This window comes from Phasianus colchicus, chromosome 9 (assembly GCF_987193195.1).
Source record: "Phasianus colchicus chromosome 9, bPhaCol1.hap1.1, whole genome shotgun sequence".
In the NCBI taxonomy this organism is placed as follows: domain Eukaryota; kingdom Metazoa; phylum Chordata; class Aves; order Galliformes; family Phasianidae; genus Phasianus; species Phasianus colchicus.
This window is the reverse complement of record NC_143444.1, coordinates 32,738,903-32,766,839: the sequence shown is the minus strand read 5'-3', so window position 1 is coordinate 32,766,839 and position 27,937 is coordinate 32,738,903. Positions and strand designations below refer to the sequence as shown.

General features: G+C 46.9%; 1 protein-coding gene across 19 annotated transcripts; it reads right to left on the bottom strand.

Annotated features, from left to right (window-relative positions):
- Nucleotides 1-302: 302 nt before the first annotated feature.
- On the bottom strand, nt 303-27,827 carry LOC149916934 (rho GTPase-activating protein 32-like). 19 transcript variants are annotated; one of them, XM_090146893.1, is made up of 26 exons: nt 27,663-27,827; nt 25,994-26,157; nt 25,687-25,914; nt 25,494-25,586; nt 22,114-23,796; nt 21,348-21,516; nt 20,614-20,733; nt 20,418-20,510; nt 18,582-18,754; nt 17,981-18,058; nt 17,242-17,319; nt 16,435-16,557; nt 16,242-16,319; nt 15,507-15,588; nt 14,660-14,803; nt 14,000-14,102; nt 13,311-13,443; nt 12,711-12,793; nt 12,252-12,359; nt 11,752-11,897; nt 11,050-11,251; nt 10,113-10,258; nt 8,731-9,922; nt 5,476-5,761; nt 4,666-5,133; nt 303-1,958 (listed from the first exon to the last, which is right to left on the bottom strand). In XM_090146893.1, the coding sequence occupies exons 7-23, from the start codon at nt 20,729-20,731 to the stop codon at nt 9,495-9,497; spliced, it is 2,316 nt and encodes a 771-aa protein (XP_090003019.1). In that variant the 5' UTR covers nt 20,732-20,733; nt 21,348-21,516; nt 22,114-23,796; nt 25,494-25,586; nt 25,687-25,914; nt 25,994-26,157; nt 27,663-27,827; the 3' UTR covers nt 303-1,958; nt 4,666-5,133; nt 5,476-5,761; nt 8,731-9,494. The 19 variants fall into 19 exon arrangements, with proteins under 19 accessions (XP_090003019.1, XP_090003018.1, XP_090003022.1 ...); XM_090146892.1 differs by having other exon boundaries at nt 25,687-25,899; XM_090146896.1 differs by lacking the exons at nt 25,994-26,157; nt 27,663-27,827 and having other exon boundaries at nt 4,666-4,757; nt 4,830-5,133; nt 25,687-25,985.
- Nucleotides 27,828-27,937: the final 110 nt, after the last annotated feature.

Genomic DNA, 27,937 nt, shown 5'->3' with positions numbered 1-27,937 from the left:
TTTGGGGGGATGTGGGGGTGACGCTGGGGTGATGTTAAGAGTGACGTTGGGGGAGACATTACTGGGGTGAAATTGTTGGGGTGACACTGGGTTTATTTTGGGGAATGACATTGAGAGGTAATGAGTATGACTGGAGGTGACATCAGGGGGTGATACTGGGGGAACGTTGTTGGGGTGATACAAGGAATGACACTGGGGTGGCACTGCTGTGACAGTGGGGTGATATTAGGGAGTAATGTTGGGGGGATGAGGTTGGGTTATTGCTGGGGGGGGGGTTCAACGGGGGGGTGACACTGGGGTGATGTTGTAGTATTACTGGGGGCTGACATTGGGGATACTGGAGAATGTTTCTGGTGTGTCATTCTAGTGACAAGGGTGATGTTGGGGCTTTTCTGGAGGGAGTGACATCAGGGAGTGAATGCTGGGTGGTGATGTTGTTGGGGTGTTACGTTGGGGATCTAAAGGCCCCTGACTGAAGAATGATCCTGGAATTGAATAAGGTATTTTGGCAGTTTTAAGGGAGTTGATATTTGTGGCTGTGGCTGCAAATGTTTTGTGGAGAGTGCTATCCTTGGTATTTGGTCTTGTTCTTGCAAAGACTTGTTTCCCAAGTTGATGTTCCACTTGGGCTCTGTATCACACGCTGGCCGCATGGGTACAGCATGCAAGCGGAACAAACCCTACAGACCCTGGGGAGAATGAAAGCAGGAGAAAGCACGGAAGTGCACTTTGAAGTGGGGGATGCCGTGCTGGTGCTGCCAATCGAATCTACCGCTGGCATGTTCCTTCTCTCTCCTCTTCGGTGACTTGCCATCTCTCAAGGGTCAGATAGTAATAGCACACCTGCTTAGGGAGATTCTGCTTCCCACTTAATGGAATTATCTAACATTTCAGAGAGCGACACTGGAGGAAGTGACACTGTGGTTGTGGTGGAGTGATGTTGGGATATCAATAGGGTTGACATCAGCAAGTAGCACTGGGGTGACATCATTGGGGGTGATGTTGGAGTACCACTGGGATTTAACATGAATGACTGATGGTGGGGTGAGAGCGTTGGGGTGACACTGGGGGATGACAATGTTGGAGTGACACTGAGGGTTGATAGTGTGGTGATGTTGGAGGGTGACATTGTTGGGTTGATGCTGGTGGGTGATGTTGGGATGACAGAGGGGTGATATTAAGGAATTACGCTGGGGGAGTGATGCTGGAGCATCCTTGGGGGGTGACATTGGGGTGTTGGGGCTGATGTTTGGGGTGAAATAGGTAGGGTTTGGGAGTAGAGTTTGGGGGAAAATAGTAACGATTTGGGGCTGATACTTGGGATGAAATAATGAGGTTTTGGGAGCTCAATTTGGGGTGAATTAGCAAGGACTTGAACCTGGAGTTTGGCGTGAAATACTGATGGCTTGGGGCTGCAGTATGAGGTGAAATGGGCTTTGGAGCCTATTCGGATGGCAGTTTTCAATGTAAAAAACATGTTCTTTACAGTTTCCTTGCAGGAAGAGGATAAAGAAACTCTGCTTTCATGCAGGAGAGGATACAATATACCTTCAGCAGACTCCCACTATTGCTCAAGCCACCTCACTGAACTTTGACAGAAAGTTTCACTGCCTTAGAATGTGAAATTGTATCCATGTGTAGATATTTTAATTGCAGGCACAAACCTTGGAAAGGTGGGGGAAGTGGCAGCAGCACTAGATGACTCAGAAATTGAGATTCCACCTGCAAACTGTCAGGGACTAAGAAGTAAAATTTTAATGCAGCAAAGACCAGCAAAATTGTGCAGACTTGACTGAACCAAAGTGAAGATATGTGAACTAGTGTGAACAGAAGTGAAGCCGTGCAAAATTTTACAAAACCATGTGAACTTCATGGAACCTCAGTGAAGACGAGTGATCCTGTAAAGTCTTCAGTGAACCAGGGCGGACTTCTGCAAAGCCCAGTGAAGACCCACAAACCTGTACAAAGATAACATGAATTTGCACAGACAATACAAGTAAACCAAGTGAAAACCCACAAAATTGGGCATCCTTTGGTTTATTTGGGTTTGGAATTCTGGCAATGCAACCCAACTGGATAAGTCCCTTGTAGACTGGTAGTATTTTCTTCACAAATAATGAAATCTGAATCAGTAGGACATTGTTCATGCCCTATTACCTGACTCTCCTCCCCTGGTTTCTCATTGCCTGAGTACTTCAGGTTCACAAAAGATGAAAATTAAGAAAAAAAGAAAGAAAATAAAATAAGGGGAAAAGAAAAAGAAAAAAGGGAAAAGGAAAGAGTAAAAAAAAGATGTAGAAAAAGAAATAGAAAAAGAATAATAAGAGGAAATAGAAAAGGAAATAATTAGAATTATAAAAAGAAAAATTATTAGAAAAAAAAAAGAATTAGAACAGGAATAGGAAAAAGACAAAATAATTGGAATTAGGAAAATAAATAGAAAATGAATTGGAAATAAACTAGAAGAAGAATTGGGAAAGGTTGTGGAAAAAACTGGAATTAGGAAAAAAAGAACTGAAATTAGAATTACAAAAAGATAAAGGAAAAGAAAACTAATTAAGGAAAACAATTAAGAATTAGAAAAAGATAAAAAGTAAAAGAAAGAAAAAGAATTAGAAAGAGTAAGAAATAGAAAAGAAACAAGAAAAAGGAAAAGGGAATTCTAATTATAAAAATTATTAGAAATAGAAACAGAAAAAGAAAATAGAATTAGAAAATGAAAGAGAAAAATAATTAGAAAAAGAAAAATGAAGAAGAATTAGGATTAGAATTGGAAAAAGAAAAAAAATGGAAAAAGAATTGGAAAAAGAACTAGAATTAGAAAATGAAAAAAGAGTGAAAAAATAAAAAAAACCATTGGAAAACGAGTGAGAAAAAGTCTAGAAAAAGATAAAAATAGAACTATGAAAAATAAAAGAATAAAAAAAGAAAAGAATTAGAAAAAATAGAATTAGAGAGAAAAACAAGAATATGGAAAAGAAAATGAAAAGAAAAGGAATTGGACAAAAAAGAACTGAGAAAATAAATGGAAAATAAAATAGATGAAGAATTGGAAACAGAACTGGAAATGGAATCAAAACTGAAAAAAGAATTGGAAAATGAAAAAGAAGAGAAAGGAAACAAAAGCACTAGAGCAAGAGAAAGAATATGAAAAGGAATTAGAAAAAGAAAAACGAATGGATAAAGAAAAAGAATTAGAATGATAATTGGAAAAAGAACTGCAAAAACTGAAAATGCAAAAAGAAAAACCTGGAAACAAAAATAATTAGAAAAAGATTGAGAAAAATAAAATGAATTAGAAAAAGGAAAAATATAAAGAAAAAAATAGAAAAATATCAAGAATTACAATGAGAAGTAGAAAAAGATTTAGAATCAGAAAAAGAAAAGAAACTGATTCAGGAAAAGGACAGAAAACATCGAAAACAAATTTTAAAAAAGAATCAGAAAAGAATTAGAAAATGTAAAAGAAAAAAACTGAAATAGAGAAAATGAAAAGGATGTGGATTGGGGAAAAGATTTGGAATGGGGAAAAGAAAAAGAACTACAATTAGAAAAAGAGTTGGAGCTGGAAAAAAAATGAAATAGAAAAAAGAAAAAAAAGAGTTGGAAAAAGAATTAGAGAAAGAAAAAAACAAGGAGTAGAATAAGAATTAGAATAAGAATTAGAGAAGTCATTAGAAAAGGAGAAAAGAAAATGAAACAAGTATTAGAAAAAAAACAAAGTATTATAAAAAGAAAACGAAGAATTAAAGTTAGAATGAGAAGTGGTAAAAGGAAACGAAAAGGAATTGGAAAAAGAAAAACAATGAAAAAAAGGAAATTTAGAAAAAAAAACTAGACAAATAATTAGAATTAGACAAAGAAATAGGAAAAAAATGGAAAATTATCCAGAAAAAGAGAACGCAAGAACTACAATTAGAAAAAGAACTGGGATTCAAAAAAGAAAAAAAGGAAATAGAAAAAGGAAAAAGACTTGCAACAGGAAAAAGAAATAGGAAAAGAATTAGAAAAAAAAATAGAAAAACAAAATAGATTAGAAACAGGAAAAAAAAAAACAGATTTAGAAAGAGAAAAAGAGAGATTTAATAAAAGGAATGGAAAAATAATTGGTAAAGGAAAAAGAAATGGAATGAGAATTGGAATGGGAATTGTAATATGATGAAGAAAAAAATATGGAAAGGAATATGACAAAGAAAAGGAACATAATGAAGAAAAAGAAAGAAAATTGGAAACGGAAACAGAATTGGAAACAGAATTAGCAAAAGAAAGAATTAGAGGAATAGAAAAAGAATTCAAAACAAAAAAGAATTGGAAAAAGACTTGAGAAAAAAAATTAGAAAGAAAAATAAAAGGAAGTAGAAAAGGATATAAAAGAATTAGAAAATGAAAAGGAGAAAAAAGAAAAAGGTAAAAAGGAAAAGAAAGGGAAAAAACAAATTAGAAAATTATTCAGAAACAGCAATGAAAAAAATACAAGGAACTGGAAAAGGAATCAGAGAAAAGGAAAGCATTACAATTAGAAAGCGAATTAGAAAATGAAAATAAATTAGAAAAAGGGGGGGAAATAAAAAAAAAAAACACGAAAGAGAACTGGAAAAGAAGAAGTTAACTCTAGAAACCCCAAGTCATACACCGCCCTCACTGGAAGCCTGTTTTGGAGCCTACCTCTTCTTTTTGCATCTCACTTGGTCAAAGCAGAGCAGTCAGCATTTGGGTCGCTGTAGCTCCAATGAGGCACAGATTGACAACATGAAACACTAGAAAAGAGAAACAAGAAACACTGCATAACGGCAAGAAATGATATTAAACCCAAAAAGAAAAGAACAAACCCATGTTTGGTAGGAGTGGCAGAAGCCGCAGACATCCCATTGGTAACTGGGAGCCTAAGCCAGCTACTGTGGACGTGATGAGTGTTGGTCAAGCTAGAGTTGAACTTCATCAGGGTACGTTTGGACTTTGTGAGCCCTAGAAGACAAGGAGAGAGAAGGAACCAGGCGGCGGATGTGAGAGGCAGTGCCAGTGGAGCATCCCTTCAAGGGACACTTCTCCTGTCTCACCCAGGACAGCTTCTCTCCTGTTTTTTTTTTCTTCTCAGGGTCTGCATGCTTTGTTTTGTTGGCACACCGCATCTGCCTGGCCAGAGAGAGATATGGAGACCAAGTGGAACACTTGCTTGTAAGTATATGGTGGGGAAGATGGTGTAAAATAAGAACATCTGGTGAACACAAAGTGAGCACGAGGGACAACCAATGCCATGAATATAGAACCTCTACAAGCATGGGAGTGGCCTCAGGGGTCAACATAGCTAGTCGGACAAAATAAGGAGTGCATCTTGGCACCCATCTATGGCTCTGGTTTCCTGCTGTAACCACCAAGAGCCTCAGTACTGTCCTCACACGGCTCAGAGGGCCACAGTTCTCCAATGCTACCTGTTGAACACAGGACAAGATCTTCTAATAAGGATGAAGGAATCACCCCTTCGAAGCATGTGGGCATGTCTAATACTGCAACCCAAAGAGATCAGGAAGGGCAATAGCATCTGGAGTCTCCAGTCCTGGAAGGAGAAAAGAAACCTCCACACGAGATACTAAACAACACGGGTTAGTAAGACTTAGGTGTCATTCTAGAAACCACAAGTCATACACAGCACTCACCCGAAGCCTGTTTTGGAGCCTACCTCTTCTTTTTGCATCTCACTTGGTCAGTGCATAGTAGTCTGTGTTTGGGTCATTGTAGCTCCAATGAGGAGTCAATTAACAGCCTGGAAAACAAAGGAAAGGAAGAGAAACACTCCATAATGGCAAGAAATGATACTGAACCCAAAAAGAAAAGAACAAACCCATGCTATTTGGGAGAGACAGAAGAGCTATTAGTACTGACAAACAACACAAGATGGGAGCAGAAACAACAACATAAAATACTCACGTTATTAGTTCTAATGCAGAAACAACATTCCATTCCTACATAAGTACACAAACACTGTGTAACTGCACAAAATGACCATGACCACTTTTGAGGAGCATGCTGCTCCATGAGAGCTCATGCAGTGGGAGAATGAGGAAAGGCTGAATCCAGGTCCATGATCTCTTTTGGTACCATGTGGGGTAGCTTCTGGAGACTGCAGGACTCTGGCATGACAAGCAGCCCACAGGCAGGAACAGGATAGCATCAAGATCTGCTAGCGAGGAAGAAAAGGAAATCCCTGAATCTTCTTTCTCCACAAGCATTTGGGATTCTTTCTTCTTTGCAGGAAAAAAAAAACCAACTCCATTGTGATTCAGTCCCAGCACAATTATTAGGTATATGGTATGTACCAAAACATTGCATATTGTTAGGACAAAAGCTGTGGCATAGTTAGTGAGAGGATCACAAGTAAAATTAACAAGATGTCACCAAGATTAAAATTCTCTTTGAAATTTGTTTGCATTGTCCCAAATCACCTTTCAAAATTCAGTGGGTAAAGCATTTCTTTTACCTTCCACAACTTAGAGCTAGGGAGACATTATTTGAATTATGGCAAGTGCATCTACAATTAACTGGTGGACTTTTTATATTAGTTCTTTCCCACTGAGATAATACACTAGATAATAACTGCTGATTTGTTCCCAGTGCTGATAGGGAAAACTGCAGGGGTGTAGCAATGCACATAGATCACTTGTTAATCTGACACCCTAGTTTTATTCTTTATCCTGCATCTCTCCGGAGTTGGGGGCAATCGGCCAGTGCTATCCTGGCCCCATTCATTTCCTGAATGCATTTAATCACTGTGTTTAACCATGGTTGAAAGGGTTAAGCCTCTGTTAGAATTAGAATTCAGTCCCATATGCCCAGTACAGCAAATATGGGCATGGCCCCATGAGCAGCCAGTGACTGTGATAAGGTCATCATAAGCAATTACAAAAATTAAACTGAAGAAGATTCCTGTCCAAAACAGTGACTAATGATACCATGGGGATCCCAGAGAAAGGAACAGAGCGAGAAGGGAACATGTGAGGCACAGAAATAGGATCAGCATTCATTAGCATTTGGAAAACAAGAGAGAACTTCCCAGTTCCAAAGGAACCAAGGTTAGAGGAAGCATAACTGGAAAAGAAAACAAAACAAACATGAAACTTCCTGGTCCCAAGTGAAGCAAAGTTAGAAGGTAGGTGAAATCCAGATAGCTAATTATGTACATTTCCTCCTGATCATCTTGAGCCTTTCAGATGTATTTGTTAAGAGTCTCCCTGAGGGTTAAAGGGACAGGACCAGTGTGGGGCAAATCAATCAACACTAGTTGTCCTGGGGAGTAATCATCCCAATAATCAGCTCTTTGAGTAAGGGACCAAGGGGCACAGTGGTTGCCAGTGGTGGTCCCCAGTAACCCTCTGATTCCTTTTCAATCAACAGGATCTGATCTCCCACTGTTAGTGGCACATTCCACACATACTGATTTCCTAGGTGTGTAACCAAAATCCTTCCTTTATTTGGCTAGTTCTGTAGCAGAATAGGGAGACCTTCTCGATACAAACATCAGAATACCCACTTTCAGTCTCTTCATATGCGTGCCCAGTTTCTATCAGAAGGCAGAGAAGGATCACCAGGTTTTCTGATTTGTCTTTGTAATTAATTCCTGCAAGGACTGAATAATTTGGGTTTCTGCCGTGTGCTGTTCATTGTGGATCTCTACGGCAGCAGTAAGAGCAGCTCCTGGAACTGCACAAGTGATTGATTTTCCCTTTTCCTCCACCATACGAGTTTGCTTGTGGAGGGAATCTATATGATCCACAACTCCCTCTAAGTTGGGCCAATTATTCTGTGCCCAATTCATCTCCATGGGGGAGAATTCGGCACCATGCTTTTCTAAGAGGTCAAGGAGCGGATTCCTGCCCTCATTCCTTTTTTTTCTTAATTTCCTTTTTTTTTTTTTTTTTTAAATGATCATGACTCAAAATGAGGAGCAATCTCTTTGGGGGGGCAAACACATACTATCAAAGTCTCAACAATTTACTCCTTACACCCCCAAAGTGTACACACATACTCTCTTCTACCCATAGGACACTTGCTGCTACCACCTGGACACATTCAGGCCAACCTCGAGATACGGGGTCTAGTACTTTGGACAAATATGCAATAGGCTTTCCCTAAGATATTTATAAGCATTGTTGGAAATAGCCAAATAATTTTCCAGGACAGTATCTCTTATCTTTATATCTATCTTTATTTGTAATGGCGGGCCTCCTGCAAGCAGGAGAGCGCAGAGAAAACAGTGTTACATCTTTTATCCCCTACTGCCCGACCCTTATCTCTTTCTCCCCGGCTCCTCACTGGCTGAGTACTGCAGGTTCACACTCTTTCGCAACGCTTCACTAATCGTACCAATACCAAGTAAACACAAATCCTTACCACCCAACCACAAATATCTTAATTGGTCGACTGCCTTCTAACAACTGCTTTCTTAACAAACATCTGGTCGTAACTTTTGGATGTCTGCTTTACAACATAGACATAACCTCTTAACTGCTTCATTACCCCCCAGCATTTGTGCCCTTTGCACTGGGTCATTGTTCAGGTCATCCGTCTGTCCTTGCTTAGAGATAAGCTTGGAAGGAGGACAGAGGGCAGTATCTTGGAGCCTGCCTACGGCATCCTAACGTTCCCACAGAGTGGGACAGTTCTGCTTTGTGTAAAGGCCCCGACTCCTTGAGAGTTTGTTCAGTGGACTTCACTTCTGCTGGCCTAATGAACAACCTTACAGTACGTTTCCCAGGTCAGAATACTATCTCTCGGTGCTGCCCGGACAGCTCCAGCTGCCGCCGCGCTGTCCTGCGGGGCGGCCCAGGCGGCAGGAGCGGCGCACTGCGAGGAGAGCCGCGCCTCCGACAGCCGGCTCCCAACGCTCGCTCCCGCGCACGGCGGCTCGGCCAACGGCAGCCGGCGGAGCTACCGCGGACCAAGGAGACCCCGGGGGCGGGGCGGCGCCGCCGCTGCCCAATCAGAGGCAGGGGGCGGGGCAAGGGAGATGCTGCTCAAGGTGAGCTCCTCCTGCCGCAGCGTGATGACGACAGGTCTGCACGGCCAGCTCCTAGGTCGGGAGCCAGGAATGGACACGGCAGGAGGAGAGAGGCGTTAGGGAGCAGCCGAGGCTTCGAAATGCAGCAAAAAGCCCTGAAAAGCATCACAAAGCCACAGCCAGGAAGCTCGGGATTATCACGAGCAGCATCCAGGATGCTAAACATCATTTGCTACCATACCAGATGGTAGCTGAGCTCTCGCTGCAGACGTCCCAAAGCCAGACAGAACGGGAACAAACCCAGAGCTCTGCTGCGCGCACCCCACAGCCATCGCGTTGCAAGCCGGCGTGCCTTGCTCTTCGTTGCATTCGTCCCAGTCTCCGTGAATGAAGACTCGGAAGGCAGTCAAGGCGTTGATTGAGCACGAGCGTGCTTTTATTATTATGTAAAAGACAGGAGGGCGTGAGAGGTCCAGGGAAAGATGGGACTCATCCTCTCTTGTCACGGAGAGAGTGGCTCAGAGCTCTCAGTGCTGCTGCCCGGTGCCTGGGGCTGGAGGCCTGATTCTAAGTCCCCCTCCAAGAGGCTCGGCTTCTCCTCAGCGACGCTGACCTGCTCCTGCGTGGAGGTGCTGCTGTCTGGGCACTCGGACTGTGCTTGGGCTGGGCTGCACTGCAAAGGCACTGGGTCACAGTCCAGGCTGGTGACTGTGGTGTCCAGCAGGCTCAGGTCAGCATCTTCAGCACAGCCGGGAGAAATGAGGGCGTGAACTTGGATGAGCTCCTTCTCTCCATCGCTGTTGTTATGTGGAAGGCTGTCATCTGAACCACAGTGACTCGTGCTTCCTAAGAGCCCTCCATCGATGGAAGCACACAGCGCACCATCGCTACTTGCCCCGGCTCTTCTGGGTAGACAAGGGCTCGATTCACCTAGGAAGGATACACAGGGGTTAGTGTCAAACTTTCACAAGCTGAATTATGAAAGTGGCTCTTGATCAGGGGTGATCTGAAGATGCTAGGTATAGGTTGGAACGCTAGGAGGAGATACAAGTCCACTTGTATTGCATGAATTCTATGTCGCTGAAAAGCAAGGCTTTGAAAGCTGGATTCGCACCCTTACCTGCCAGCACCACGACTTCCGTCTCTGAGGGCTCCCTGGGACTGCGCTGCAGTCGGCGTTTGGCCACAGAGGATGGTTTCCGCAGGCTGAAGCAGGAACGCCAACTGCCAGCTGGTGATTCCTTCGTCTTGCTGGGTGGACGTTGTCTGGAGAGAGAAAACAGGGACTGGTGTGAGTCGTGCGTGGTGCGGGGTGAGGGAAGAGCTGCACTGAGCTCTTGCCAACAGTTGCTTGTTCCTGGCACCGCCTGGTTTCTGCTGAAGCACAGCTTAGAAACTCGCTCTCTTTCAAGCAGTTGAGGATGGTTCCACTCCTATAGCTCAGCCCTGAAGTCTTGCTGGCTAAATTCCCCTAAACTGTGTCAAGCAAGATGCAGAGCACGTGAGCAAAGGCTCCGCGGCTGTACAGGACAGCATCTAAGGGACGGCTCTTCTGGAGCCGGCAGGCGTAACTGCTTTCTGAGGAACCGTGCAGCCATAAAGGAAATTCAAAAGCACCTCTGACTCTGACATCAACACCTCGTCGGCCCCATCTCACCGCCAAGTTTAGTTTCTAGTGCCAGCAGGTCTGACCAGCAGCTCTGCTTAGAGGAGAACCGGAACTGGTTTCAGGCATGTGGCCCCGACAGCTGGAAAACCCCAACGTTTCAAGGTAGAGCCAGCTCAGGCCAGGGTAGACGTCAGCATGGCTTTATACATCTCGTGACTGCGTGCCCAGCAAGGAAGGAATGGCAGCCTCGTGTGGCTAAACCGAATATGTTAGTTGAATCTCAGAGTCCAAAGGGAGCAGAGATTCACTGCAACAATTCACTTCAGGCACCGTTACTTTAATTTAGCTTCCACATGTTTTGGCGCAAGAAATAATGGGGGAAAAAAAAACAACAACACAACCCACCCAAACAATGATGACGGTTGCTGGAAAACAAAGTCCTCTTTACCTTTCAGATGGAAAGTTGATGATTGTGTGGAATTTCCCCTGTACAGCTGTGGGGCCTTCTTCCACTTCTATGTCCCTGCTCTGTGTCACAACGGAAGAGCTGCTGTGGCCTCGCCTCTGAGCCTGTGCCTCCTCCAGGGTGAGCAGCTTTGTGGCAGGAGAAGACACCCACGCAGACTTGGGCCCTGAGAGAGAACCGTGCCCTGTAAGGGAAAGCCACAGGTAAGAGCGAGGATCACAAAGCAGCACCACAGCCATCACAGTTCTGGGGGAGATGCTATAGTTTTCTCAGACCTGCTTATCTGAGCCACTAGAAGAAGAGGAGGTCAGAATAAGCATGTGGTCAGAGGTATGTTTAAGGCAGAGGACAGAGTCATAATTAATAAGAGCAGCTCACTGTATCGAAATGGGCAAAGAAAAACCCTAGAAAGCGGGGGCAGGGAACTCAGAAAGCTTCACTGCCACACTTTCATCAAGCTTCACCTGCATGCAAAACATCGTAACGACAGTGACGTTTTTTTTCTCATTGTAAAGTTTGGACTTGGACATTCTCAGCATCCAGCAACAGGATGCCAGATTCTAATCTAAGCCCAGAAGTCTGCTGTCCCCTCGATAGAAAAAGTGTATTTCAAAGATCTTGGAGAAGGCCTGGATTTGATCAAGGTGTCTGATCAAGATAAAGCTCATGGAGGAAGACACTCACCTGCTCCATCTGCCATGTCTGATCCGGATTTGGAGCAGAAGAGGACATCTGCGTGGTTGATGATGAATTCCACCACAGCCGACTGCGTCTGCAGTTCCATGCAGGCGGCTCTTCCGCTGGCGCAGGCAGACTCGTTCTGCTGTGATCTGTAGAAAAGGCAGATTTTAGCAGTCATTTATCCAAGATCCAAGTTTCCCCAAGTCTGGATTGTTGCAGCCAAAAGCTGTCAAATTGGGCTCCGGAGGCTTCCGCGGTGATGCCGCTGAAGAAATTCTCCTGGATGGTCAAGGACACACCAGTCCCATCTGAACAAGAGGGCAGAAATTGTCATCTAGAAATTGTGCCCGTGCGGTTGGAGAACAGCCCAGGCTCTTGCTCTGCCGTCAGCCACTTACTACAGTGTACAGGAGAAGAGCACATTCGATGGAGAAAAAGGTAGATTGCATTTTTTGCCGGAGAACAGATCCAAGCAGTGTGTTGAAATGGAGAAAGAAGTTGACCTTAAGAGGTTTGGAGCCCACACAATCGCTAAGTTCTTAGCATGCATGTTTGTCACGGAACAGTTCCCGGCTAGACGAGCCAAGTGTCTTATCAGGTATTCCAGTGTCCTGGAAAATCAGAGAGGCAAATATTCAGCACCAATGAGCACGCGGTGCTGCGGTTCACAGAGCAAAGCCTCAATGCATGTTATTGCTACTGTCACTGAAGATGAAGTAGATCCAACTTGACTAAGTGCCACACTGTGGCACCAAGCCCCAGCACAGCACAGCTGCAGCCACCAGCTGCACCAACTGTGCCCCCGTGCCCAGGAACCGACCCAATAAATTAACCCCGTGTAGCCTTAAACTGCTTCAACATACGCAGGCATCATGTTGCCAGCATGAGACAAGCCTGGAATCACACCACTGCCCTCTGAAGTGCAGCATGGCTGAGCTCAACAGAGTGAGGGCAGCACTGACCTGTAGTGAGGAGCGGGCAGCTGCTGGATGACGTCCTGCATTCTGACCAGCTGCTCCTCATCTGTAGCGGCACCAACAGCCTCCTGGAATAGTGCAGAAAGGGACTGAGACACAAATCAGGCTAGATACCTGCCACAGGGTCAGGAACTATGGGGACAGCGTGCTGTTGGTCTGCGCCGAGACAGATTTTACGCCTTCCAGGAGGCATCTGGGGAACATAGCGGCACGCAGCTGGTGCCATCAAGGCCAAGGAGTCCAAGCAGCGGGCCGGTTTACAGCCTGACTGTGCAGCTCAGCTCCTCAAGCTTCAAGTGCACTTTGCTATCAATCCCACTCCCATTCTATAAATACTTGGGGAATAGTAAAACAAAACAAAAGAAAAAACAAAAAACATGAATTCTCTCAAGCTTTGTGAATATGGAAATAACCGCCTCCTGGGACCACCGAAAATGGCATCCATATGATGCATGATGTGGCAAAGACATACGAGTAAACCCCACGGGGCTAACAGAAAAAGGGCCTCAGAGCTGGGGCACTGCTGCAGCCATCTCCCAAGAGGCCCAGGGAAGAGGTAAAGGAAAGACGTTGCCTTGTGCTTACCGAGAACTTGTCATACAGCTGGTTGGTCAGCAGAGGGTTCGGGAGCTCCCTGAAGTACATTTTGCAGACGGAGCTCACGCTGTGAGTGTCGCGGATGGTTAGCTCAGGAATCTGCTCAGACTCAAATTCCTGGCTGGAGAGAAGGACACAAAAACGGGCGGGGGGGTTGAGAAAGAGGAAAACAAGTCAAAAGCCACACCAAATATAATCAAGCATTGGAAGGGCTTCCCGATTAACAGGAGAAAATGAACACTCAGTCACCAGCACCACACGAGCCATGCTGGATGAGATGTTTCCAAAAGGAGACCTTTTCGTTTTGCTAAGGCATTTCCCGTGACTCTGACAACTGGCTGCCTAGTCTACAATCCTAAGCCAGGAGCCCGGAGCAGCAAGGAGGAGTGTGGGCTGCTCCAAAGGGCTCTGCAAACAGGAGGAAACGGGAATGAGAGCTGGCAGCGGTGACACCGCAGTCCCCCACAGCCTTCCAGTGCTCCGAAGGACAGAAGGAGAACTTCCTGCTCCAGCAAGTCTGCTGAACGCCCCGTGTTCCTATCAAACAGTGACAAGCCTGGCGCACCACTGCTGAGCGCACGCTGCCTGCACAGAGCTGCCCCACGGCGCAGGCCTCTGAGCACCCACAACAGGGCACGCGCCCCTACTGACCGCTGTGTCAGTCGCAGCACTCTTACCGCAGTCTCTGGATGTTGGACGCGACGCCGGACAGCCGGTATATCCCTTGCACTACGCCGTGCTGCTCAATGAACTCGGCGCAGCTCTGGAGGACCTGGGGGACTAAAGAACACGTGCCAGCGGTTACTTGAGCTCCTCATTCAAGTACTGGTTCAGGCTGTGCTCCTGTCAAATCTCATCCACTAAGCCCAGCCAGGCTACTGCTTAGTTCTTCCTTACAGAAGAAAGCTGTCCAAGACGAGGAAACTGGACAGACGTGTTCCTTGCATTCAAGAAGTGTAAGGACCTAGGAATCAGCCTGGAGAAAGTAATTCTGGGGAAGCCGGAGACACTGCAAGTCCCACCACAGCTCCCATGGGAATGAAAGGAGGTGGGAAATCTCATGTCCAGGAGAGCAGGGAAACATATGCAGGACACTCTCCTTGGCCAAAAGGCTTCCCTTCTTTTCAGGCTAGCGTGGGATTGGCTTACAGGCTTTGGTTTAAGCAAATACAAACGTGCTTGTCTCTTAAGAGCATTAGCCTCAGTTTATCTTTCAGCCATCAACTTCCATTACACGTTTCTCCACCGGTACCAACCTGCCCCTTTGCTAGATATGACCTCCCTTTCATCTTTAGATGCCCAACAGAGGAAGATCTCAGGAACGGGCTGTCCCTTACCATCGCGACCAGAGTGGAGAAGATGCTCTCCCAGGTCACAGCCAAACACCCTTTCCTTCTCCACCTCCCACTCTTTCAGTTTCTTTGGGCGGGCCTTCACCAAGGAACGAAGGAAGGTGACGAGCTTGCCGCGTTTCTTTGGCACTGCACAACAGGAAGAAACCAGTTCATTTCAGGTTTGGCTCAGTTGGACAAGGCCGAGCATAACACATTCTACAGAGCACGTCAAAACGGGAAGAACATTAACAAGTACATAGAAAAACGGATTTTCTCCCATCCCTGCAGGAGGAGCCCAAGGCCAGGTTGGATGGGGCCCTGGGCAGTGGGGTCTAGTCTCACATTAGATGTGGAGGTTGGTTGGCAGCCCAGCCTGAGGCAGGGGGGTTGGAACTTGATGATCCTTGAGCTCCCTTCCATCCCAAGCCATACTAGGAGGATTCTATGATTTCCCCAAGTCCACTCATAAACACGGGAGGATCGGGCCAAATCTCTGCGCGTTCCGATGGAGTTTAATGCACTCCTCTTGCTTGGCTTGCTCAACTTGAGGATTAAGGATCCTCTTGAAAAGTCACGTTCTGATCAAGCATATCACTAGCACAACCAGGCCTCTAGCTGTCCACCTGGGACACTGGCTGTTCTCAACCTCGTACTGACTCGCAGAAGAACTGCCTTTGCCCTCCTTCATTCTCATTGCCTACAAAACACAAGCCATATGCCCCATGATACGCCTGAAGGATCATCAGCACAGACTATAACACGGGATGGATAAAGGAGGTATTAAACACAGAACACACCCAAGAAGAGACGCCATTTTGCTTCCCTGCACCATCAAATGTAACATCTGTACCTGGCTTTGGCACTGAACTGAGGAGAGACTCCGGAATTTTTCCATTGATGAGCTCCACGCACTCACTTGGGAAAAATCCAACCTGTAACAAGAAAAAAAAGAGAGGTGCACTACTGAAGGCAGCATTTCTCAGGCCTGAACTGTTCAACCAAAAGCCACCTAACATTTTCCTCGGAACGTGCTTGCCTGACGCTCCGTAAGACTATCCAACAAAAAGTGGCCTGCATAAAAGTAATAATTATTCAACATTTGCAGCCAAAAGACCTACAAAACAAATAATTGCTTCTGTAGAAGATGTAGAAGAAGAAAGTTCTTGCTGACTGAGATGCAGCTGCAATAATCCCCAGCTCCGAGCTACCCAGCGTTCTGCAGCCAGCAGCAGCAACAAGCACGCGGAGGGTCTGTTACCCTACCTCAGCTGACAGGCAGTAACTTCCTAAAAGACACTAACTTCACGTTCTGCATGGGTGCAAGCAAAATACTCTGAGACACTGAAACACTGTCTTAGCTGCTGCATTTCCAAAGGTGGGGTTCAGTGGCCGTGACCTGATGCATATTGTGAAGGCTCTTGCTTCTAAGTGAATTGAGGAGACAGTTTCCTACAAAGACCATCTCTGACACCGACACAGGGAAAATGTTTACATCCATGAGCCATCCTGTGCAGGCAGCGCAGCTCTTAGCCGAGATTCCCGACCTGACCGAAGTTGCTCTCTCAAGTCTGAAGCTTGTGCCTACCTGAAAGCCATGCTTGCCTCTCCACCAGGGGGTCAGCTCCTTTGGTGGCATATCAGTAACGCACACGATGTCTCCCACCTGCAAAAGACTGCAACCTCACCAAACATTCTGAAGGTATCTGAGAATATTCCTGATGCGTTCACACCTTATACTCTCCTGTACATGACAACTAGGAACGCCCTTAACTGCTTACCTCAAAGGAGAGTTCATCCGGTGCCTGGGCAACGTATCTCTTAAGAACATGGGCAGCAGCAACAGCTGGAATATTTACAGGAGACTCCTCGTGGATCAGCAGGGGCTTCCCATTGTTCTCAGTCTGAAACAGAGAGCACAGGCCATGGTGAGGAGCTGAGGACAAACGAGGACAATTTCAGAGCAAGGAGCACATCTGCAGAGAAAGATCCTTATCATGAGTGCTTAACAAGAAACTGCAAGTCTAATAACAGCTGTTTCTCTTCCTGGTGTGCAGCAGTATGGCCAGGCAATGTAAAGATGCGTCTCTCTCTACCCAGACTAAGAGGACAAACACCCCAACCGAGAGGACTCCTGGAGTTTTATAAACTTGCCACGCTTGCAGTACTGTCTTGCCAAAGAGGAGCGTAAGAGTCTGCTTGCTTCCTGTAACCTATTGCTTGGAGACCTCAGCCATGGACTGGACACAGGAGCTGGTCCACTGACCCAATCCTTGGCTCACTACAAGTGCCTGCTTCCCTTAACTTACTGAATATGAGAACTTGGTCTTTGGGTGACAAAATCCAAGCAGGATGGGGAAAAAGCTTCTGCATGTTTATAACGCTCGATCTGATTCTGTCGGTACTATAACGTCCACGGCCATCTAGATGCTCGTAGCAAGGACATGAAGCTTTTCAGGCAGCTTTTCAGCGACACCGATAGAGCTGGAAGGATTCTCCCTCTCTTGAAAAGCAGGAGAGCTCATCTGCAGCTCACTCTGCCGGCTCAAGTCAGCAGAACAAAGACCAATCAGAGCTTCATACACTACCTCCATTTGTGCCAGGTCAGGCCCACAGCTGATCTCGCTGCACGCGATGCCCATCACAGCAGGCACGACAAGCTGGAACTGAAAAGAAACACTTCTATTTTCTCTGTTCACACACCACGGTATGGAGAGACTTCTTCAGAACTACCCTCAGTTACCCACTGGCATAGGCAGGTGTTCTAGAAACAACCACTTTGTTCAGTCAATTCAAACGAGACAGCCTATTACGCAGCAGTTTACCAAGTCGCTATCCCTCTGCTAGCAGATGGGGACTCCGGCACAAAGCAGCAGATGCGCTTGCTCAGAGCACTCCGACAGCACAGTAGCAGGGCAGTGAGAGGAGTCACTGCTGGGGGTGGACCTGCTCCCTAGCGCATGGCTCCCACCAGTTCACCTCCAGCGCCAGCCGCAGCCTTCCACACGGATTTCCTCTGCTTGCATCTCTGCTGTGCTCCCCACAGCTGTCGTGCGCACACGCAGCCGAAGCACGCATGCTCATGGTCACGTTGTGCAGCCCTGCACAAACCGGGACTAGGACTCCTTGCCTAAGGGATTGGTTTCCTAAAGACTAGCTGGTCACAGCATCACAGACAGCATCCTTCTGAAGGCTGAGCTGGAGGGAAAGTGGAATAACTCTACACGTGACCAGTGTCCTGTCAAGGCTGGATGAGGCTGTGTTACTAAACACGGTGCGACGCAGGCTGCAAAACCACATGGGGGGGGGACAACGTGTGGCACATACCAGGCAAGAGATCAGAACAAGTTCCTTGAAGCCGCAGCCGTTTCTTGTCACTTTGCTCTGTTCTTCCGCGAGCAAAAGCTGCATCAAAGGAGAAGGCAGAGGGCGGGGAGAGGAGAGAGAAAGAGCTGATCAGTGAGCTTGCACAATTTAACAAAGAAGACAAGGAAAAAGCCCTGAGACAAATGCCACCTCTATGCTTTGGAATGTAGCTACTGAGTGAAAATTATGTCTGATGGTCAAGAGTAAGCAGCATGACACTACCAGCTCCGCCAGCCAGCAGCTTTCAACACCTCACTGTCCACCTGTCTATCTCACACTGTCTCAGCTTACCTACCAGATGCTGCACAAGACGGTGTGAAAACGAAGGTACTCAGTCGATGCACAAGTGCAACAAGCTAGCTACTCAGTCAGAGCTCAAGCGCTCCAATGAAGGGACGCAGCAGGCACTGCTCCTCCCCTCATTCTAGCTGCTTATGACATCACTAAGGGCCACCAGGCTGCTCCACCATGACAGACAAGGTGGGGAAGCAAGACCACGTCACAAGACCAGAAGATTCCAACACTCCAACATTCTAGAATCAGAGGGCGGTTGGAATTCTACCTCAGCCAAATCCTGGAGAAGCTGGCACGGGGTCATCATGACCAAAGCGCAGGACCCGGCGCTTGCTCTTGTTGAGCCTCGTACAACCGGCCTCAGGCCATCCTTCTGCAGGGCCTTCCTACCCTCGGGCAGATGGACACTTCCTCCCAGCAGCATACCTTGCAGTGCAGGGCCTACATAAAATCCACACTAGAGTCCTTTGTTTCATTCAAGAGCACGTTACAGCACGTATCTATTTCACTGTAAGGAAATCAAGGAAGAGACGGGAGAAACACAGAACTGCTACGAGACTGCTATATACATTTCTTTCCCAAGTGGATTTTTGCCTTTTTGCTTCCAGGATGACCTCATTTTGTTCTCCCCTTCTTGTGGGGAAGCTGCCTCCAGGTCCTGAGGTTCAGGAGACAGCATGAAACACGACACTAAGACAAACGCTTGTCGTGGGCGAGGGGTGGCTGTGCTTTGCCAGGCATACGGCGGGGCAGTAAGTGCCACACGGCAGCCCCAAGCCAAGCCCTGCATTCAGTCACTGTGGCCACAGCTGGTGCATCGCTGCCAGAACGTATCCCAGGATACAGGTGGACGCAGGCACTCCTGCTCCTTCTGCAAAGCCATCCTCTGCAGAGCCCATTAGGTGCTGCTCAGTGCTATGCCAACCAGGCTCCCGTTTACTGCAGCCCTGGGATAAACACGCGTGTACTCTTCTGTGCAGCAGTGAGCTCCAGGGATGAAGCACAGAGGGTAAGCCAACAGAATCTACTGCTGACTCCATCAGCTCCTTCTTCTACCAACCATGGGCAAACACTGTGAGACAGAACATAAGGGGAAAAGCACTTCTGCTCACACGCCTGCAATGGAATTCAAAACAGCTATTGCAAGAAGAGCTCGTAGGGTAAACCTAGCCGCAGAGACACAAACACACCAGGTTCCAGGAAATAGCATGGCACATTGTTGATGAAACGCTGCTTCGTTGCTTGGAGAGCACGCAGCATGCCGCTTTGACAGGCACAGCAGTGCTGCGACGTCCAAGCTGGGCACCAAAACCTCTCCAGCATCCCTGGCCAATGCTGCCAGGGAAATGCAACACCTGCATCCCTATCTGGCTTACGGCACACACACTGGGGGCCTGCCTTAGTCTCAGGTGGGAGGGATTTTTCTTCAGAGTATCTGGTATGATGCTATGTTTGGGTTCTAGGAGAAAAATCACACTGAGAACACCCTGATCTTTATAGTTTCTGACAAGCAAACTTGCACAGAGCCAAGGCCATTCTCAGCAAAGCTCTCAACAAGGAGCTGGGAGGGAACTGAATTAAGACAGCTAACGTAAACTGGCCAAAGGGATATTCCATACTATATGCCATCAAGTGGAAGGAGTTTTGAAGGGGATGAGAGTACATCTCACTCTCTTTTATTGCTTGGCGGCTAACTGGACAGTGGTTGGCGGGTGGTGAGCCATTGCTTGTACATCACTTGCAATACATTCATATATATATTCAGAACTACTTCTATCTCAAAAACATGAGTTTTACTTCTCTTTTTCCACCCAACACTCTCCCCCATCCCACGGGGAACAGGGGAGTGGGCAAAGGACTGCGTGGTGCTGAGCCACCCACCGGCTTCAACCACAACAGGGCCGCGGGGCAATGGGAGCAAGCACAGAAATAAAACACAGAAACTCGCTGTTCCTTGGGCTCGTGGCTGCCACAAAGCTCGTGTTTTAGTGATGCAGAGTACTGTATCTCCAGCTATTGTGTGTCTCGTTAACCACAAGCTCAGCTATGAGCTGTCACCACAAGCAAAAGATAAACGTAAACAAAGGCTTATATCCACACGTACCAATCTGGGTGTGAGCAATAAAAGCCCATTGGGCCATGGACAAGGCAGGCAGCACATAGGCAGGAAACAGGAAGGAGTTGAACTCCAGCTCTCCTACACAAAAGAAAGGGAGAGCACCACGGGAGGAGTTACGACACAGCTTCAGAGCTTACAGAGCCCTGAGATTTCCAAAGAACGGTGCCAGGGTAACTCTCACCATTCCCACGCAGGGGTCTTCCCAGACACTTCAGCTGCTGACTTCCACTTCCTCTGTCATGTGTAGAAAGTCCAGGTGACAAATGCTCATTTCGTCTGGGTAACACTTCCCTGGTCATGACTGAAAAAAAAAAAAAAAAGCAGCATGCAACCCCATAAAATGTACCTTTCTGCTCTTTCTGTCAGCACGACATCTAAGATGAGCATTACACGTCCCTGCTACTGATTGAAAATTCATCCAAGCCTATGTTCCACACAGCTTCATCTCAGTGCCAAAAAGAAACACGTAAACAGATGTTCAGAGGATTCTTTGTGCAGATAAAAGTGCAGGGTGCATATGTATTCTCTTCAGTAATAAATATTAGTTTAGAATCCAAAGGTAACTTTTCAAGAAGCAGTACGAAAGAAAGGTCAGTCAAAAGGAAATACGTGATTTTCATCTATTTTCATCTAAAAAATCCTTGCTAAACCTCTTCCCATCAAAAAGAAAGCATGCTGGGCATTCTTAGCAGCAGCTCAGAGGACATCTTGCACCACAAAATGCAGCACATGCTTTTTGCTCACAGGCCCCTCATGTCTCTAATTTGTGTCAGATTCACTCAAAATGACCACGTGGACCAGAACAGCCATTTGGTTCTGCTGAGGTAGGAACCCACTGCTGGGATGTCCCACCGTCCCGTTTCCCCGCTACTTCCAGCCCTGGGGGGAAAAGGAAGAGCAACTGACTTCACCTACCCAGACTTCTGCATGGTCTCACATCACACAGAGAAGCATGGTGGAGAGCTCTGGTGGCTGAAGAAATCAAGGTTGCCTCTAAGATCCTGCTTTAAATCCACATGACTTACTGCCCATAAGATGTGAAAGACAACGTTAAGGTCCATCCAATCCCTGTGGATGTGGCTGCCTGCAAAGACAACAGTTGCCTGCTCTTCAGCAGGGTGATGCTCACCCAGCAAAGCACTCACCAGCACATGTCTTTCATAGAAACATAGAATTAGCAAGCTTGGAAAAGATCTCCAAGATCATCCGGTCCAACCATCCACCTTCCACCAACATTTCCCACTAAGCCACGTCCCTCACGACAACATCTAATGTTTCTTGAACACCTGCAGGGATGGTAACTCTATCACCTGTCTGGGCAGCCCGTTCCAGCGTCTGACCAGTCCTGTGGAGAAGTTTTTCTTAACATCCAACCTCAATCTCCCCTCACGCAACTTCAGGCCACTCCCTCCAGTCCTATTATCACTTACACAGGAGAGGAGGACAACGCCCACCTCCACACAACCTCTCTTCAGCTAGTTGTAGAGAGTGAGGAGGTCTTCCCTGCGCCTCCTCTTCTCCAGACTAAATAATCACAGTTCCCTCAGCCGCTCCCCATAAGACTTGTGCTCTAGATGCCCTGCAGCTTCACTGCTCTTCTCTGGACACATTTAAGGCTTTCACTGTCCTTCCTGTAGTGAGGCACCCAGAACTGAACAAAGTACTCAAGGTGAGGACTCACCAGTGCTGAGCACAGGAGGATGATCGCTTCCCTGCTCCTGCTGGCTCCAGTTCTTTGCATTGCACTTCCAATCTAAACCGTTCCTTCTGCGGTAGCGCTTGCATCCTCAGTTAGGGCTGGAGCTCAAGAGGTCAACACAACAGAAAGAACACAACGTGCAACTGGAAGACATGACTCCAAGCTCACAAGAGTCAACTCTCTGACCTTGGGCACAACTCACAAACCATGAGCCAGGCCTTGCCAACTTGGCAGATCTGAGCATGCCAGAGGGGATCAGATCACAAAGTGTCCATTTCAATTGCAGCTTCATGTAGGAAAGAAAACCAGCTAACAGGCGTGAATGAATTCACTCACAAGCTGCACAATGAGTCTGTTCTTCATTAAAAAAAACACATGGATTCCTAATCCAAAAAGAGAACGGCAAGAGTTAATACCGATGGAAGAGGTTCCTGGTCCGAAGCCTCATCCTCTTCCCCAACTTTCCTTGCCTCGTACTCTTCCCCAACTCCTGGGCGATGCCCACAGGCTTAAATTCAGACCTCAAATTCATAGGACTACTGTATAATCAATGAAAATTATATAAAGGAATTTTATATAATCAAATAATATTAAGATGTTATAATAATGAAATCAGCAAGAGAGTTAGGCACAGCAAGACAAAGAGAATAAATAGGATGCTTACCCGTGTCGTGGGCTCGCTCAGGAAAGACCAGTGGAGTGGATCTTCCGAAGAGAGAGAGATCCTTCCCCACTGGTAGATTGTATTATATTGTATTATTTTGCATTCCGATATCATAGTTAGTAAAATAAGTTTACCTCCATAGATTGTTGCCGCTGTTTTTTTCCTTTTCCCCCTTCCTTCCCATTTTGTGGGGCCAGGCCGGGGGTGGGGAGGGCAGGGGCCTACTGCCCCCTGTCACGGGCATAAACTGATCTAGTTAATTCCATGACACTCATCAAACCAGATCGTCTCAGGCGAAGGATGGTATGCTATCGCTCTCCACTTGCTCGGGTTGCCCTTGCTGGACCCATCTGTATACCAGGCATCTTCAGGGATAGGATATTTCCTCTCCTGAACGGGACTCTTCTCTGGTGGAGCGACCAGTGTTTCTTTTGGTGCATCACAATGATAGGTCACTGGGCCTAGGATCTTCTGAAGCTCTTCTTTTAAGGATGATGAAGACAGACTGCTCCTTTGGCTGAGGTAAGTGACCCATCATGCCACTGTTTGTGCTTGGGCCACCCCTGTCTTAGGAAGGTGGGTCAGATCTTTCACCCACCCCTGAATCTGCAGAGTGGTCTTCACTATAACTTCAGCCGTCTGGGTTATTGGCTCTACTGCCTGTAATGCTGAATAGGCAGCCAATAACTGTTTTTCAATCATATTATATCTTTCTTTTGCTCCATGCCAGACCTGAAACCAAAAACCAATGGGGGTCCAAACAGAACTCTGGCGTTGCCACAGGCCCCAACCAAAGCCATCTTGAGTAACGTGGACATCCAACTCAGCTGGGAGGGTAGCATCGAATATACCCAATGCCTGGGCTTGTTGTAAAATTAGGTCTCTCATCCCTGCTGAGAATTTGACCAGATCCGGGCCATCAAAGGCATCTTCATAAATCGCTTCCCTTACACCTAATTCACAGATGTAATTTTGAAGGTTTTCCATGGAGGACCACATCCCTGTATGTAAAGGAATATCAGATTGATTGGGCCATACCATACAGCAGGCCGCCATTAACCATTCTATTATAGAATGGTTTTCATCATTGTATTGATTACCTGCATATAATCTCTGTCTAAGAGCAGGATGGACGGTCATTGTGGCCAATTTGGCTATTTCCGGGCCATTCATCAGAACACTTTCTGCCCCAGAATCCCATAGTCCAAGCTGGCACACTTTCTCTAGCTTTCTGCTTAAATCGTTGGACTAAGTCCATCAGTTCTGTTGCTGTGTACGGTCGGGCTGTTACATGCAAGTGGGTTTGAACGGGGGGCCACTGATCAGGCGGCACCCCCGCCGATCTGTCCTGTACCTTTTTTGTTTTTTGAGTTATAACAGGACGGACTTCTAGTGCATCCGTCAAAATTGGAGATTCAAGATCAGATTTAGATTGTTTATTTTCCTGATCAACACAGTCCGTTGATTCAGGAGCCTGGTCATTGTTTATTGAAATATTACAGACTTGACCTATTGGAAGATGTAGAATTGGGTTTTTTCCTGTTAATATGCCAAGTTCCTGTTCTAACTTTTCAATATGATCTTTTAAAAGAAGTTCATTTTCGTTCACTAAAGTATTATTCCTTATTTCAGCATTATTTAAAGCATTTAACAGTGGCCATGCCACTGTAGAAGCAGCTAATTGTCTTTCTCTTGTGACTAATGTATCATTGCCTAGTCCCTGAAAGTCATCTGCTAGGCGATATGGGGAAACATTTCCCACAACACGTAGAGGACCCCATTTTTCAATGATAGTTGACAATTCATAATAAGGGGATCCCGCAAATCCTGGCATCTGCCCTGGAATTATTTTATCTAGGGGGGTAGTGTCCTCCCCCTTGAACATTTACAGAAATTCCAAAGAAAGGACATAGTGTAAGTTTTAGTATATTCGGCTTGCCTGCCTGGCTCACCAAGTGTATAATCAATGAAAATTATATAAAGGAATTTTATATAATCAAACAATATTAAGATGTTATAATAATGAAATCAGCAAGAGAGTTAGGCACACCAAGACAAAGAGAATACATAGGATGCTTACACATGTCGTGGGCTCGCTCAGGAAAGACCAGTGGAGAGAATCTTCCAAAGAGAGAGAGAGATCCTACCCACTGGTAGTCAGCTCTTAAATGGGTCTAGGAGAGGTGGAGCCATGCTCCACCCCTTCCTGCAGCACAGGTGAATTCCTTTCACCTGTGCTCCCAGGGCTGACTCATTGCTCGCCTCAGGTGATAAATCAGAGGTTCAGGCCGTGACTCAGCAGTTCCCATACAGACTCCTTTCACAGGACTCAGTCAAAAAGGATGTCACACTTGTTCCACACACTCAAACTGACTGAGCAGTGGTATCACAGTCACTTAAAACACACAGAAGCATCCAAACCCAAGCATGCACATTCCCTCCTGTGTTACTAGTGCCCACAGCTCACCTTCACACCTCTGGGGATTTCTGGCGTTTTACACTGATGCAGCCTCACTATAGCTCCATGGGTGTCACACAAGGCCTGCAGGACCTCTTTCTCCACAAACCCCATCTGCAGGCACTGGTTCATAAGGCTCACCACCCACCCTCCTGAGCAAAAGCAAGCACTAAGAATGAGAGCAAAGTGCACTGGATTTGACCTGGCCTGGTCCCCAAGCCTCAGTCCTGCCAGACATACCCCGGTGCGTAGACTCATCCCCAACATCTGACTGGACATTGTCATTCTGCAAACGCCCCATCCCAGCAGCAAGGGATCAAAGCATTGGGACAGCTGAAACAAAAATGTCATGAAAGTTTCCTATTAGCACTGATCAAGAACACGTCTACCCTTGAGCAACAGGATGGGAGACAAACAGCAGAAGACAACCAACCTGCAGAACCCGCTCCGTTGGGGTTGGTCCAGATGTTTGTATGCTCCCTTCCATGGCCCAGGCCAAGCTTGCTGAGCTGCTCCTCCTTTGTGCAGGGGGAGAGCGGCGCAGATGCTACGTGGTGGCTATGCACAGCATGCCTTTGACTTGATTCTCCTCTCTCCATCTTCCAGTAGCAAGCAGCATTTCAAATCTCTCCTTGCAAAAAATCACCTAGGTAAAAAAGAACTGGCAATCTTGCTTTTAAAGTTTCCTTATTTATACAACTTGATGCTTTAAAGCACAAGCTCACCTAGCAATCACCTACCTTAGACAAGCCCAACCTGCAAGGAAAAGTTATTCTTCTGTGTCTGCAGACTTTGCACACATTTCCAGGTGCAGTAGTCAGCCCAGTTCTCAGCACAGCTTTACCAACCACAGAAACCCAGTTTACGCCCGCCGTGCTTTTCTCTCATCTGAAACGCTGCATTGCTGCAAGAAGCAATGAATAAAATCACAGAATCACAAAACTGGGGTTGCAAGGGAGCTCCAGAGATCACTGAGCCCAAGCCCCCTGCAAAACGGGCTCCCTAGAGTAGGCAGCACAGGAAGGGCGCCCAGGAGGGCCTGGAATATCTCCAGAGAAGGAGAATCCACAGCCTCCCTGGGCAGCCCGTTCCAGCGCTCCGTCATCCTCGCCGTGAAGAAGTTCCTTTGCATTTTGGTGCAGAACTTCCTGTGCTCCAGTTTATGGCCATTTCCCCTTCTTCTGTCACCACAGATCGCTGAAAAGATTGCAGCCGTGTCCTTTTGACTCCCACATCTAAGATATTTATAAGCGTTGTTGGAAATAGCCAAATAGTTTTGCAGGACGGTTCTCTGATCTTTGTATCTATCTTTATTCCCAATTGCAATGGCGGGCCTCCTGCAAGCAGGAGAGCGCAGAGAAAACAGTGTTACATCTTTTATCCCCTACTGCCCGACCCTTATCTCTTTCTCCCCGGCTCCTCACTGGCTGAGTACTGCAGGTTCACACTCTTTCGCAACGCTTCACTAATCGTACCAATACCAAGTAAACACAAATCCTTACCACCCAACCACAAATATCTTAATTGGTCGACTGCCTTCTAACAACTGCTTTCTTAACAAACATCTGGTCGTAACTTTTGGATGTCTGCTTTACAACATAGACATAACCTCTTAACTGCTTCATTACCCCCCAGCATTTGTGCCCTTTGCACTGGGTCATTGTTCAGGTCATCCGTCTGTCCTTGCTTAGAGATAAGCTTGGAAGGAGGACAGAGGGCAGTATCTTGGAGCCTGCCTACGGCATCCTAACGTTCCCACAGAGTGGGACAGTTCTGCTTTGTGTAAAGGCCCCGACTCCTTGAGAGTTTGTTCAGTGGACTTCACTTCTGCTGGCCTAATGAACAACCTTACAGTACGTTTCCCAGGTCAGAATACTATACCCACATTGTTTAGAACATTTAAAGTCTGTTGCAGCTTTGGGAGAAAGAATTGGTCACGTAATTCGGTAACTATGTCTCTAAAATATGTTACCTATATGCATATGGTAATCTTCCTGTCCACGTCAGCTATTTCTAAGGATATGTGACAGCTTCATTCTTTAGATCAATTGCCCTTTGTCAATGTTCAGTGCAGAAACAACACTTTCACTTTCCACCGTATACGGTATTCTTACTTTGCACATCAGCTATTTCTAAGGACGTGCTACAGCTCACTTCTTTAGATCAACTGCCCCTTTCAATATCCAATGCAGAAACACCACTTTCACTTTCCACAGCATTTACCAGAACCACAGAACGGCAGGGGGGCTGAAAAGGACCACAACGATCATCCAGCTCCCCAGAAACCCCACACCCCCTCGCAGCCGCCTACAGCCTCAGATCTCGCTAGATCCCCCCCGTCGCCTCCCTGCAGCTTCCTGGAGCCCCGCACGGCCCCCCTCCCCGTCCCGGGACCGTTCTCCCGCACACCTCCGGCACAGCTGTCCTCAGCACTCGCTCCCGTCGCGCCGCGGCTTCCCTCTCGGTGCTGCCCGGACAGCTCCGGCTGCTGCCGCGCTGTCCTGCGGGGCGGCCCAGGCGGCAGGAGCGGCGCTCTGCGAGGAGAGCCGCGCCTCCGACAGCCGGCTCCCAACGCTCGCTCCCGCGCACGGCGGCTCGGCCAACGGCAGCCGGCGGAGCTACCGCGGACCAAGGAGACCCCGTTGGCGACGCGCCGCCGCCGATGCCCAATCAGAGGCAGGGGG

What these genes read in the sequence shown, in the direction of transcription:
- LOC149916934 (XM_090146893.1), bottom strand. Translation starts at nt 20,731, where the DNA reads ATGACCAGGGAAGTGTTACCCAGACGAAATGAGCATTTGTCACCTGGA. An exon ending in AAGACCCCTGCGTGGGAATG is followed by an intron (nt 20,511 to 20,613) that starts GTGAGAGTTACC and finishes TCTTTTGTGTAG; the next exon opens with GAGAGCTGGAGTTCAACTCC. An exon ending in TTCTCCAGGATTTGGCTGAG is followed by an intron (nt 18,059 to 18,581) that starts GTAGAATTCCAA and finishes CCTTTGATGCAG; the next exon opens with CTTTTGCTCGCGGAAGAACA.